This window comes from Rhagoletis pomonella, unplaced genomic scaffold (assembly GCF_013731165.1).
Source record: "Rhagoletis pomonella isolate Grant_MI unplaced genomic scaffold, Rhpom_1.0 Rhpom_scaffold_00011, whole genome shotgun sequence".
Classification (NCBI taxonomy): domain Eukaryota; kingdom Metazoa; phylum Arthropoda; class Insecta; order Diptera; family Tephritidae; genus Rhagoletis; species Rhagoletis pomonella.
In genome coordinates this window covers 1,159,330-1,171,719 of record NW_023458565.1, presented here as the reverse complement: position 1 = coordinate 1,171,719, position 12,390 = coordinate 1,159,330, and the positions used below count along the sequence as shown (strand labels likewise).

Sequence of the window (12,390 nt, the reverse complement as noted above, 5' to 3'; positions counted from 1 at the left end):
AAAAAAAATACACAAAGCACACAAAGCAGTGGGCCATCTTCTGATAGACTTAATTGCATAACTATTTATTATGGAAATATTTGATTTTTAAATATACATACATACATAAATAAGGATTATATTGCATATTTCAAACCAGCGAAATTAAAAATAAAAGTATAAATACAAATATCCTTAAATTTAATAAATGTGCGATATACGTGTAAAGAAATAAATATAAATAGTTTATAAAAAACGTTGATATTTTGATATTGGATTCCACATGATTAGATTGTTCCTAAAAGGGGTAAGGAGTCTCGATTCAAATCTCTTAAATGTCTGTATGACGAACTACATAAATCATTTGAGCAACATCCACTGCGCGACGTACTGAGAATGGCAGAAAGGGCAATAACTTTTTACGTAAAATTTCAAATAGTCATTTCACGCATTTTATTGGATTTGTTTTTATCTTTAATACCAAGTTCAATAGCTCCATAACGGGTTCTCATCATTTTACCTAGTCCTTTCAGAGTTGAGTACGTATACACAGTATTGGACATACCATTCGCATTTCGATTAAACTATGTTTGCCTGTTAGTGTGCCCGATAATTCGAGCCAAAACTGAGATATCTGAACTTAATTTGGGCCCCTATTATGGTTCACAACTCAACTTAGTTTATTGCTGTTCACAACTTGCATGAATTGCAAAATATTACTACTTAGCAATAGAGAAGCAGATCCACATGAACTTCAATCATATGTACCATCAGCTTATAAATAGATATACATATGCCATAACGTGTATCATTATTTTGATTCATTTTTACTTCCTTTCATACGATGGTGGTCATCAAGGGCTCCCGGTTGACTGGAGGGGGGTAGTGGATGAGGTCTGCACCTGCGACTACGCTTCTTATTCTCCTGTACCTGCCACCCTGACTCATGCGACGCTGAGGAGGTCCGACTGGGAGATCTACGGTGCCTACTGTTGGAACGGTGCATACTGCTGGAGCGATGCCTGCTCTCCGAACGACGCCGGCCCCTGGACCAGCGTCGACTCTCGGAGCGGTCACGACTCCCGGAGCGACGCCGGCTTTCAGTCCGATGCCTGTTTGCAAAGCGATGTCTGCTCTTCGGGAGTAATGCTTCTGCTCTCTTGAGGCCTTGCGAACGATGCTGCGCCTGATCCACGCCGCCGCTGCTGGTGCTTGGCTTCTCTTCTTCTCTGGCGTGTTCAATGAAGAGGGCAGCCTAATCCTCGGTCAGGCTCTCAAAGAAGCTACCTCTGCGCCTGGTGCCCTTACCCCCGCCCAGCATGTTACTGCCGTGCGTGGCCGTTGCTGTTTTTTGTGCTGTTGTTGCTGTTTTCGCTGCAGTAGTTGCTGTTGCTACTGTTGTAGCGATAGTTGCAGTTGTGGCTATTGCTGATGTAGCTGTCGTCGCTGTTTTCGTGATTGTTTTCGCGCTTGCTTTACTGTTTTTGTTGTTGTTTTTTGTTTAGTTTTATACATCTTGTTCGTACGACTGCCTGCTCGACGAGGCGAGCTCAGCAGTCAATTAACTGGAAGGCGATCTCATCTGGTCCACCGCGCCAGCGCCCCATGTCGCAGTAAGGCCACCATTACTCCTCGATGCGGCCCGGTGTCGAAGAGGCGCCGTTATACTACAGCCGGTTTATATCCTCCTGGCTGCAAACCGTCCTATAGGCACGGTGTCGCATCACACCCTGGATTAGGAGGTGGCAGTTCTTGGTGAAATAGGCTAGTATTCGATTCGAGAACTAGGCCATTCTCCAGCAAAACGGAACCTTCGTTATCCAATGTATTTTTCTTTCGTTATGAATTCGAAATCCAGCCCATTATCGAATTGGAATTTTAATGAGAGAGATTTTCTTATATTTCCTTTCGAGAATGAGCCGGATATCACTTTCTCTCTTGTTACTATGGTTTCCATTTTTTCGAACACATCTCGAGTGTATTTCCAATATACTATAAACGTTGGAAAGCTAAGGTTGGTTATGATTTGGTTCTCAGTTCGATAGTCATATTGGATATCGAAGGTCATTTTCGAACGTTCGCCAAAATGTTTATTGGGATGCTGCGATCAGCTTATACATATTTCCCCTCACCTGCGCAATCTGTTTTGGTGTCCTTTTGTCTCTGCCAGCACCTATGTAACTGTTTTTACACATGCACGTGTTTGCAAATTGATGATTTGTATGGAAAAGCATTTATGCGCATATATTTGAATAAAATAAACATATTTAGAAGATATCAACCAATACTTCCCATATACGAAACGAAAGAAAAATACAACAAAAACAAAATCATTCGAGCGGTTTTCGACATTTTGATATTTAAAAAAAATTCCAAATTTTTTCAACAATTTTTTGCCTTTAAATGCTCGATATTTGTTGAATTTATATAAAGTTGGTATACGAAAATATTTCTACTGCTCCAAAGAACTTATATCCCGAAAATTAGAGTTATATCTGCCAACCATAAGCTGCTAGAGCACTTAAAGGCTCAATAAGCCAATATTTACCGTTGTTTCTATGACAGACAACGAATCAGTTACTTACATAAATGTATCTGTCGATAGGTTTGAAATTTTGTCTTTGAAACGCCACAATTTTCTTTGAAATCGATTTACTAGTTCTCGTGCAATAAGCGTTTTCGTGAAACTCTAAAAATTACAACTACAACATTTGAGCATAGCCTCCATATAGAAACGTAAGACGTATTCTACGTCAAAATGGAAATCAGTTACGAATTATGTTTTACCGTTGAGCTCGAGGAAGCTGGTGCCAGACAACTACATACGTTTTGTCTATGTGGACGGCTGCATTTGAATTCATGTATTCATTATAATGACTATAGTCAGTTGTTCAAGCGACGCCAACGCCAACGCAACGCCAAAGTTCTATGTGGGCGGGCCTCAAGTTATTTCCGTAAGTCCTGGAATTTTGGCATAAAATAAGAAAAATATTGCTTTAGCGCAGCAGCCACTTCACCAATCCCCACTAAACTCGGTACGAACATTGCTTACAGGTAAGCTAAAAAACCTCTAAAAATGTTCGAAATCGACACTAACCACGCTCAACTCCTATATAACGGTAATTTACATAATATGAAAACTGTTTTATATTAGGAACTACTTAACTCGAAATCGACATTCGCAATAACTTTTTAGCACTACATGAGATTTTTGCAGTTTTGTAAACTACATACATACTAGAGTTGGGCACTTAAGTTCTTCTTTTGAATGAACCGTTGCGTTTTAGTTCGTTTACGTTAGTGAGTTAGTTCTTTAGTTCATTTAGTTCAATTTATGAATACATTTATTTATTTATTTATATCGACACCTGGGTTGAAGATCGACCTACATATCTCGGCAGCCAGTTCGAAAATGCCCTATCTTGGCAAGGAACTGAAGCAGCAACAATGCTAAAGCGTTTTAAAACGTATCTGTAAAGATGGGTTTTTGCTCGTGCCAAGAATGTTTGGATCGTGACCCAAAATGAGAAAAGGCCGAACTAGCGAAGTAGTTCATTGAGATGAACTAGTTCTTTAGTTCGTTGAACCACGTAAGCCTAATTAAAGTCTATACATAGTCAAATATTTTGTTGTTTACGTCCATGTTTTAACAAATATAAGGTTCTTTGCTTTCACCACGTTCTGTTTTCGTTTACAAATGCAACCCTGCCTATCGTTTGATACTTTTCATGAACCTATAGGAAGAAAAGCTCCGGACTAAATCCTGTAACTTCTGACTAGGAACAGTTGCTCAGTTACTCTTCTAAAAATGTTCCCTCTTACAGTTTTTTTTGTCTATGGGAACGACTTCTGACTAAATCCTGTAAACCGCACTGCTATTGGAACAGACTACATGGCTACCAGAACAGCAACTAGCACCAGTTGCCATATAAAATAGGGCCATTAGCAACAACTTACCTCAATTATTCTTAACTATGGATTCATTCACTTCATTTATTGTCAATTGAATTTGCTGAAGTACTGCATTTACTGAAGTGTGCAATAGTGCACAGTAAAAGTAAAACCATTTGCGCAGCCCTCTAATATGTATGACGCTAATTAACGTACAACATTCTTTTAACATCCCACAAGATAATTTAGGTAGGCCTTCTTAAGTGAAGCCATTCTAAAAGGGCGACCCAAGAAGGAATGAAGAACGTGCTTCCCTGCAAGGGGTCTAGACGAGCTTTCTATACTTATAATTTACACGAAAGTATAAGCTTATGTTGTTTAGCATTACAAATGAATTTAAAAATGCATTTTAGATTGCAATAAAACATATTTGATATGAGCCTTAAATAAATACCTTAAAGAAGCAAGCTTTATAAGAACTCCTCCAAAGGCCTTCTGAAATGTGTCCTTCAAAAGCCGTTCTGGAAGCCCTTCTATGCCTTCAATTTATGCCACTACATACAAAAAAGTAAGGAGAAAGAAAAGCAGAGTGGAAGGCCTCTGGAATCTCAAGAAGGCCTTTGGGCCTGAAATTATCTACTGGGATGTTATAAGATTATTACAGATTTTTGGGAAATAGGTGTAGCTCCGTCCACTTTTGACAACATAACATAACATGTTGTTGCTCTAGCGGCTATACACTCCGCTCGGATCGGCTCGTCCATCAACGTTGTCGTCAGGCTCAGCTAAAGGGAGGCCCAGGAAGTGCGCAACTTCCACTGGGTCTGTCCATAGGGACAGGGGCGTCAGCTGGATAGGGTTTCTGGGGGCATGCGAAGAGGTGCCGTGAGTCATGTGGCGACTCTCCGCATGCCGGGCTTTCATTGGGCACATTTGCGTTCACTCTGCTCTGGTACGAGTTTAGCCTGCTGCAGTAGCCAAAGCGAAATTGAGCTATTGTGGTGCGAGTCTCTGGAGGCAGACATAGCTCTGTCCCGTCCGTCTGACGTCTGGCGGTTCTGTTAGTATATAGTAAAGAAAAACTTTAGCTAGCACGTGTATGGCAATAAATAATACTCGCATCCAAATGAATGTTTAGCGCGAACTGACTTTAAATTTTCACAAGTTTTGACTTTGACCAGATATAACTCACTCACCAGAATATGTTTCCGTACAGTGTTTTGAAAATTTTGGTCACATTTCATCGAATTTTGCGAAATTTTGTAAAAACTTTGAATCATTAATTTGTATGACATTTGATGCAGAATAAAGTCTATTTATATAAAAAATTAACCCAAAAAAAATTATTACGAAAAATATTGCAAGTATTAAAAATAAACACTGTACGGAAACATATTCTGGTGGGTGTATGGATATCAATTAGTTAAAAAAAAATATAAATAAATAATAAAAAATTTTATCAAACTCTGGTGGCGGCCCCTAAAAATTTAACATAAAACACAATAAAGAGGTGCTCTATACAAAATATAGATTTTGATAAGACCACCCTAATGCAAATTTTTAAACGCAATCGAAGGTTACTGAAATCTTATTTATTTTTATTTTTAGATATATCACAGCCGCCTAACGTTGCCGTGAAAACAATTGTCTCTCAACCTGAGTGCTCGCCGCGCGCCGTTAATATGGCAATGTCTCCCTCACCTACTAGCCCACTCCCTCAACAACAGCAACCTGCTATGCAACTCCAGCACCAACATTCGCAACAACAGCAAATGGGAACAAAACGCAATAGAGTGCTCACGCGTCAACCGCGTATTAAACGCGATAGTGATAGTTTATCAAATGCTCAAGCTTCACCCGAACCGACAGGTTCATGTATCGACTTTGATCCCTTCAGCAATTCCCCCGGCAGTAGTACGCATTCAAATTTTGCGCCTGCCCATGCTCACCAGCTGCATACACAACCCACACACCACCACCACCACCACCAACACTTGTTGACTGTGCCGCCACGTATTGAACGTCACTCTTCCGAACCAGCACCGAGTTTGACTCCGTCTTCACCACATTTATTATCAGTTCCGCAGAATTCACCCTTCCTTATGAAACAGCATTCGGATCCGTTACTGCCCACACAGCATTCGCTTAGTGCTGCCGGCTCATTAATAGTTGGTGGCGGTGGCACAAACCCCTTTGCACCGTTACATCGTCAGTTTTCACACCCACTTTCGGGCACAACCACTAACGCCAGCAGCAGCAGTGCTGGCACGAGTCATATCACCAACATTTCGTTGCATCATCCACAACACATATCACTACCGGAATCAATGTACACGTCCGGTGGATCACCACCGCCAGCTGGGTCTTCGCAATATGTAGTACCACATCAAATCGTATCAAGTGGAAGCGGAGGATCGTCCAATGAGGTGATCGGCACTATGAGTACATCATCTACAGCCGCTAGTCCTTCAAAAATGCTCACCCTACCACAGTTTACTACAACTTATATTGATGACAGTGGTACAGGTGGCCGGACTGGTTCACCGACAACCTCATCATCCATTACTGGCGTCCAAGGTAATACATCAAGCGTTAGTTCGGCACCATTGGAGGGCGTTCGATCTTCAGAATCGAACACACCACCACCGACGAGCAATTTTCGTAGTTCAAAATCCGCAACGGGTGCTCTATTATCGGAGCGTAGAAGCAGTTTGCACCCTGGAGCCACTGCTACGAGTAGTAGTTCGTTTGAGCACTTACCCTCTTTGCGAGTCAAGAGTGAGGAGTTACAAAGATCGGTGTCTTCTCCACAAGTGAGTACCTAAATAAATAATTTATCTAAATAAGTTAATAGTAAAAAACATATATATTTTTAAATTAAGTTTTTTTTTTAAATATGAACCGAATCGGACCATAGATACGGGTTTTCCAAATATCTCTACTCCCACGCCACCTATCGACAAATTTTTTGTACAGTTATGCCTTTTCATATACATACATAGGTAATAGGTATTATTAATATAAACTAAATCTGACCGTAAATGCGGGATTTCAAAATATTTCGACCCCGCGCAACCTGTTTTTTTTTTTGCTGACGCTGCTAGGCATTTTCTCCCATATAAAGAGAAATTTTGAGCATTGTCGGCATAATTTATATGGAAGAAAATGCATGACACTGCCACTTAAAAAAATTAAAAAAAAAAAATCAACGCGATTTTCTAGAGTCTTGAAACTTGCACTTTATCCTACTAAAATTTGACTGCATACTTAAAATTTTTCCAAAAGTTCTGAATAATAAGTTCTAAAATTTTTAAGGGGGTTTTGGGAATTTTAGTTGAATTTTCATAATTTTTGTACAAATTTCTGGATTTAAATGGTGCTTGTTATATAATACGCTATACTGTTACAAAAAAAATATTTAAGATCGAATAAAAAATAAATATAGCTAAAACTGCTCAAAATAAAATGTTTCTATTATTTCTTCCACCACTGTATATACATACATATGTATGTCTCTGTCGCAATAGTTAGTTCTGTGACCGAACCGAATAAGGTTAATATCAGCTTTGTCCATCTAGAAGTGTTTAAAAAACTTAAAAAGACTAATTCACGAATCTGAGAGGCAAAATTATAAGCATTTGCGTCCTCTTGAGGGAAGCAAAGGGAACTTCTTGGAGGGATTTCTATGTATAGTGGCATCCAGAGTACTTCCGAGACTGCCTTGTTAAGAAAAGTTCTGTCGAGATCTTCGAACCCGATCGAGTTTCTGCAGAAGCAAGCCGGTTCCTGGAGCGCGATGGGAAAGGAATTAGTAAAACTGCTTCTGGACACACATTTCCCAGGTGGTTCGCAGACAAAGCGCTCTCTGCACGCGCTCGTGCCGGGTAGTAAACATACCTGTCACATGGTATTGGCATAAACCGTTTTGCAGTATCACCGACGTTATGCAAATCCGCCGCATTTGAGTTAATCTGCCGCGCTTGGTGTTCCCCTACTATATCTATAATCGACATTCTTGAATTATATATTTATTATTGTTATAATGCATTTTTTATTTTATTTTTTTCAGACCTCTCGGGAGATCATCACCTTGGAAAATCCTCGTTCTAGTCATTGCCCCGTAATACGTCCCGGACCGGCTCTGGGTTGTAACTTTTGTTGGAACACAATAGATGGACATGGTAGAATTTTGCGGCGCAAAACTAAATACCACTGTCCCGAATGCCAAACGAATTTATGTATTGTACCATGCTTTCAAGAGTATCACGAACGACAAAATAGTGAAGCAGCAAATGCTTCGTCCGGAAATGATAACAACAGTAAATCATTCTCAGGAACCACCGGCAGAAGTGGAAGTAGCGGCAGTGGAGGTAGTAGCACTCGCCACTTTTCCAAAACTGAGTCCATTTGAAAGCGTTAATTGGTGACCGTATATACATATTTTGAGAGGTTTTTATTGTCGAACCGGCAGCATTTGCTGCTGGAAATAAAATTTGTTGTTTGTTAGGAGGGCTAAGGCTACCTTTGACTTTGGACCAAAGGTGTTAGTCATTTAAGTCCCGCCTCAAAAACATAAGCATATACTTAAACTCCGTAAGTGCGAATTGAGTTCGCATGAGGTGTAAGATATACTTACAATAAATATTTGTATGTAAAAAAAAAACTAAAAAAAAACTAAAGAGGTTATGTACTTGAAGCCACATTTGTATCTACCAAGAAACTACATACAAACGTATATATATAATTGTTTTCATTGTAAGACTTGTTGCTGTGCAACGAAGTCAATTTTGATGTTGAAGTATTTGCGACAGCACGGGTAAATGACATTTTGCAGGTGCAAATGCATGGCAATAAATTTTTTTGTGGGCCTTTTGTACAATATTGTTTAGTAGGCTTCGTGCGTAAGATGTTTAAGCACTAGGTATTGGTACAAAAGAAAAAAATATTAATATTTTTCACGAATTTTGTCTTTTAATGAACAACTCACTTTGATGTAAGATGGTTTATTACATAACTATACAAAAAAAAATTACTAAAAAAAACATACGTAAGCTAACATACTTATTATAACTAAGCAGAATTTGTTGATTGTTGCGCCACTAAGAAGTCTCCGAAAATTGGAGAGTTACTAACTACGGCGCCCTAAAAATTAAATTTGTTGTTTTAGTGCCATATTGCAATTCACTGTAAACTTAGGTGTTTTCGTGGCATTTGGTGAGTGGATTTTTAAATTGTGAAAATGCAGAATTACAATATGTACATACTATGTACAAGTTTTAGAATTGGCAAATAGGGATAGTTAAAAAATTAACTGTAAAATATTAATCGAACTGGTTTGATTTTGTTATTAAGCAAAAGATGAGAACCAAATTCATAGGATACATACATAGCATTCAAATGCTTAATAAATAGAAAAATTATAATGCTTTTAATTTTTTACTAAAAAGGCCATAAACCAGTGACCAAAAATAACCATTACCAAGATTTTTTGTTTTTTTCGATCAAGAATAATCGTTAAATTTGTATTGTTATTTTTTAGTCAAATTTGAGCGTTATTATGTGATTTTTAGTTTTTTCGATCAAAAGTAATGTGGTTTTGAATTTTTATTTTTTCAATCTTTTTAACATTAAAAGTATTAGAGACTACATTTTTGAGACCGTTTTAAATCTTTTGTCTACTAAACCAAATTTTAAAATAACGGTTTTGATTTGGCCGAAAAAATATAAATAACTACGATAAAAACTGTTTAAAAAAAAAAATCCAAAAATTACAATTATTCTTAATAAAAAAAATAGATTTCATAAAATAACAGTTAAATATGATCGGAGAAATATAAATCAAACTTTAATGCTTTAATTATGATTTTAAGATCGTAATCATTACGATCTTGGTTCTTGTCAAAAAATATTGATGGTTTACAAATTTTTTCAATACTGGCCAGTTAAGTCGTAGCTAAAACAAATTGATTGGCTTATGCGATAACTTAATACCATAGGGTATAAGCTTTAGGGTGGTCCTTTTTCATTCTTTATTTCTTCTTCATGCCAGACAATTGTTTCCGTTGTATGTATGATGAAACGTTTGATACCTGTATTGGCCCATTAAGTTAAGTTTGTCATCAACCGTTATAAATGAGTAAGAAGACTGTCTTCTTAAACTCATCAATATAGTGCATAAGTCTCTTTTACTTCTCATCCATGACGCGTAGTAATGTGCAAATGGCGCAACCATGAAGAAATGCCTATTTTTAACAAAGTTGCATAAATTGTGAATTAGAAATAAAAGTGGCTACTGTTTTGCATTAATGCGTTCACAAAGACAGCCAAAGTTTCAAGCGAAAGTTTAATGTAATTTTGAATCTAATTTAAGTAAGTATACTTACTCCTTCAATTTGAAATTATGTAATTTAATTTGCATTTTTTTGTTCAAATAATGTATGTATGTATTGATCAATATCATTATTAAACTCTCGCCCATAATATTTTCTCAGTCAAATTTATTCGTTGTAATCAGCTTTAAGTTTTTCGATTTTCAGGATAACTCGAAACGACCAAAAAAGTGTAGATATAAGAAAAAATTTTACCAATTATTATATCATGTATTTAATTACTAAAAATTATGAGCTGTACGGTCAATCCGATAAGGCGTCCGAAATATTTGAGAAACGGTTTATTAATTATAACTATATTCATATTGAGAACTAAAAGCTTTAGTATTTATGAGATTTTGATTCTCTTGTTGTCAGGATAGCAACCGAACTTCAATTGCGTTGCTAGTGGCGTAAATGGTATTACAGATGGCAACCGGCAACTGAGTTACTATATTGGCAACTGCATTTTTGTATATTTTGTAAATTATTATTTTTTTCGATTGTTTCTGCAGCTTTTTCGCACTGAAGTCTTAATTGCTGGTAGTTTAAAATTCTATTTGGGGTATTCACAACGATGTCCTAAGTGTCGTATTGTTGTATGTCATAAATTTTAAACGCCTAAAAAATATATTAAGGAAGTTCGCAAAGTACCATCAAAGTAATGTTTTGAATTTTCGCAGGGTTATAAATTAATTGGTTGTGGTTTCAAGTTCTCTAAACATTTATTTAAACAACAATACGACACCGTTTTGTGAATACCTCAATTATCTTCAAATTTATATCACTTCACTTTAGTTGCTATTCATATTATACATTTACATTTCAGTGCCGGTGCTCATCGGCAACCCAACTGCAAATAAATCACATTTGCTACTAAACTCTTGTTTAATAGTCATTCAGTGTGCTATTGAGCTTAGCTTAAAATTTTTTAAATTAATTATGTAGATAGATGTTCGTTCTTTGAGGACCACCCTTTCAACATAATACTTTGAATTTGGCGAATTAAAAAGCTTAGTATCATCTTTTGCAATTTGATTCTATGTTATGTGGGTTTATGAGCTGTAAATAAAACAAATACACTTAGGTCTCTTTGTATGCGGTACATGCGTTCCTCAGAAAGCCGCATAAAAAGAAAAAAAATCCGCATAAAAAAGTTCTTTACTTCCATACAAAATAGGCGATGCGATCCAGCATTTTCAAAAACCGCATAAATGCAGATAATCGGTGTAAAAAAATTCTAAAAACCGCATACAAAAATCCAGTGAGGCAATATTAAGCAAAAGAACAATTTATTTCTTCACTTCAACACTTATTATTCCATGTAAAACTGAACAATATTGAAATAAATAAAATTGTGTCTGTATTTTAACAAAAAAAAATAAATAAATAAATAAATACACGATTTATGTAAAAATACAAGGACAAATTATTTATCAGAAGCATTGTCTCTTACACACTGAAAAAAGGCATAAAAACTCTCAAAAAACAAAATGGCTACAGCGAAAAAATATGGTTTGAAAAACCGCATAAAAATCCCACATAAAAAGAGACCTAAGTGTATGTAACTATGTATCACACATTGCTGCTAAATTATTTTTTCTACAACTGCTTACGTTGCTAATTCCATTGATTTTTAACCTTCCTCACGCTTGGTACAAAACAGAAAGATTCTGATCAGCACATTTTCGCAAAAGATTAAAATAGCGTGCTTACAAAGCAATTATGGCTCGACTTTGTATGCGAGTTGTTTCAAAATGTTGATGTAAGGTAAATGTGGTTTCACTTAATTAATGAAAAATCACAACCCGCATGCACTTTCATTGATGTTTGAGTAGATATGTTTGTATTTATATATGTAAATGATTTAACCCATATATATTTTTTTCAAAAATTCATATCTCCAATCGAATGGGAGTCAAAAAATTTATCGAAGCTGATATCAACAATCCCACCAAACGATTTTTGTTGCCTACGTCTCGCCCTCGGCAACAAATTTATTGCCGGTGATATCTCCATCGTATCGATTTCTTATTGCCAGTCCGCCGAAGGCAACTCGCCTGGGCGAGTCGTTTTCTTATTACCTGAATGAGTCGTTTTCATATTAGGGGTATTCTCCAAATCTTGCAAAGCCATTGCACGTAGCACGGAT

General features: G+C 36.9%; 1 protein-coding gene across 1 annotated transcript; it reads left to right on the top strand.

The window, feature by feature from the left end:
• The first annotated feature begins 2,737 nt into the window (after positions 1–2,737).
• LOC118747094 (atrophin-1-like) lies at positions 2,738–9,158 on the top strand. Its single transcript, XM_036481085.1, has 3 exons — positions 2,738–2,933; positions 5,479–6,683; positions 7,940–9,158. Exons 1-3 carry the CDS (start codon positions 2,738–2,740, stop codon positions 8,279–8,281), a joined length of 1,743 nt encoding a protein of 580 aa, XP_036336978.1. The 3' UTR covers positions 8,282–9,158.
• The last annotated feature ends 3,232 nt before the right edge of the window (positions 9,159–12,390 follow it).

Bases quoted from the DNA above. Each gene is read 5' to 3' on its own strand.
- LOC118747094 (XM_036481085.1), top strand. From the start codon at position 2,738: ATGGAAATCAGTTACGAATTATGTTTTACCGTTGAGCTCGAGGAAGCT. The intron at 2,934-5,478 runs GTAAGTCCTGGA...TTTTATTTTTAG, and splicing joins GCGGGCCTCAAGTTATTTCC to ATATATCACAGCCGCCTAAC. The intron at 6,684-7,939 runs GTGAGTACCTAA...TATTTTTTTCAG, and splicing joins GATCGGTGTCTTCTCCACAA to ACCTCTCGGGAGATCATCAC.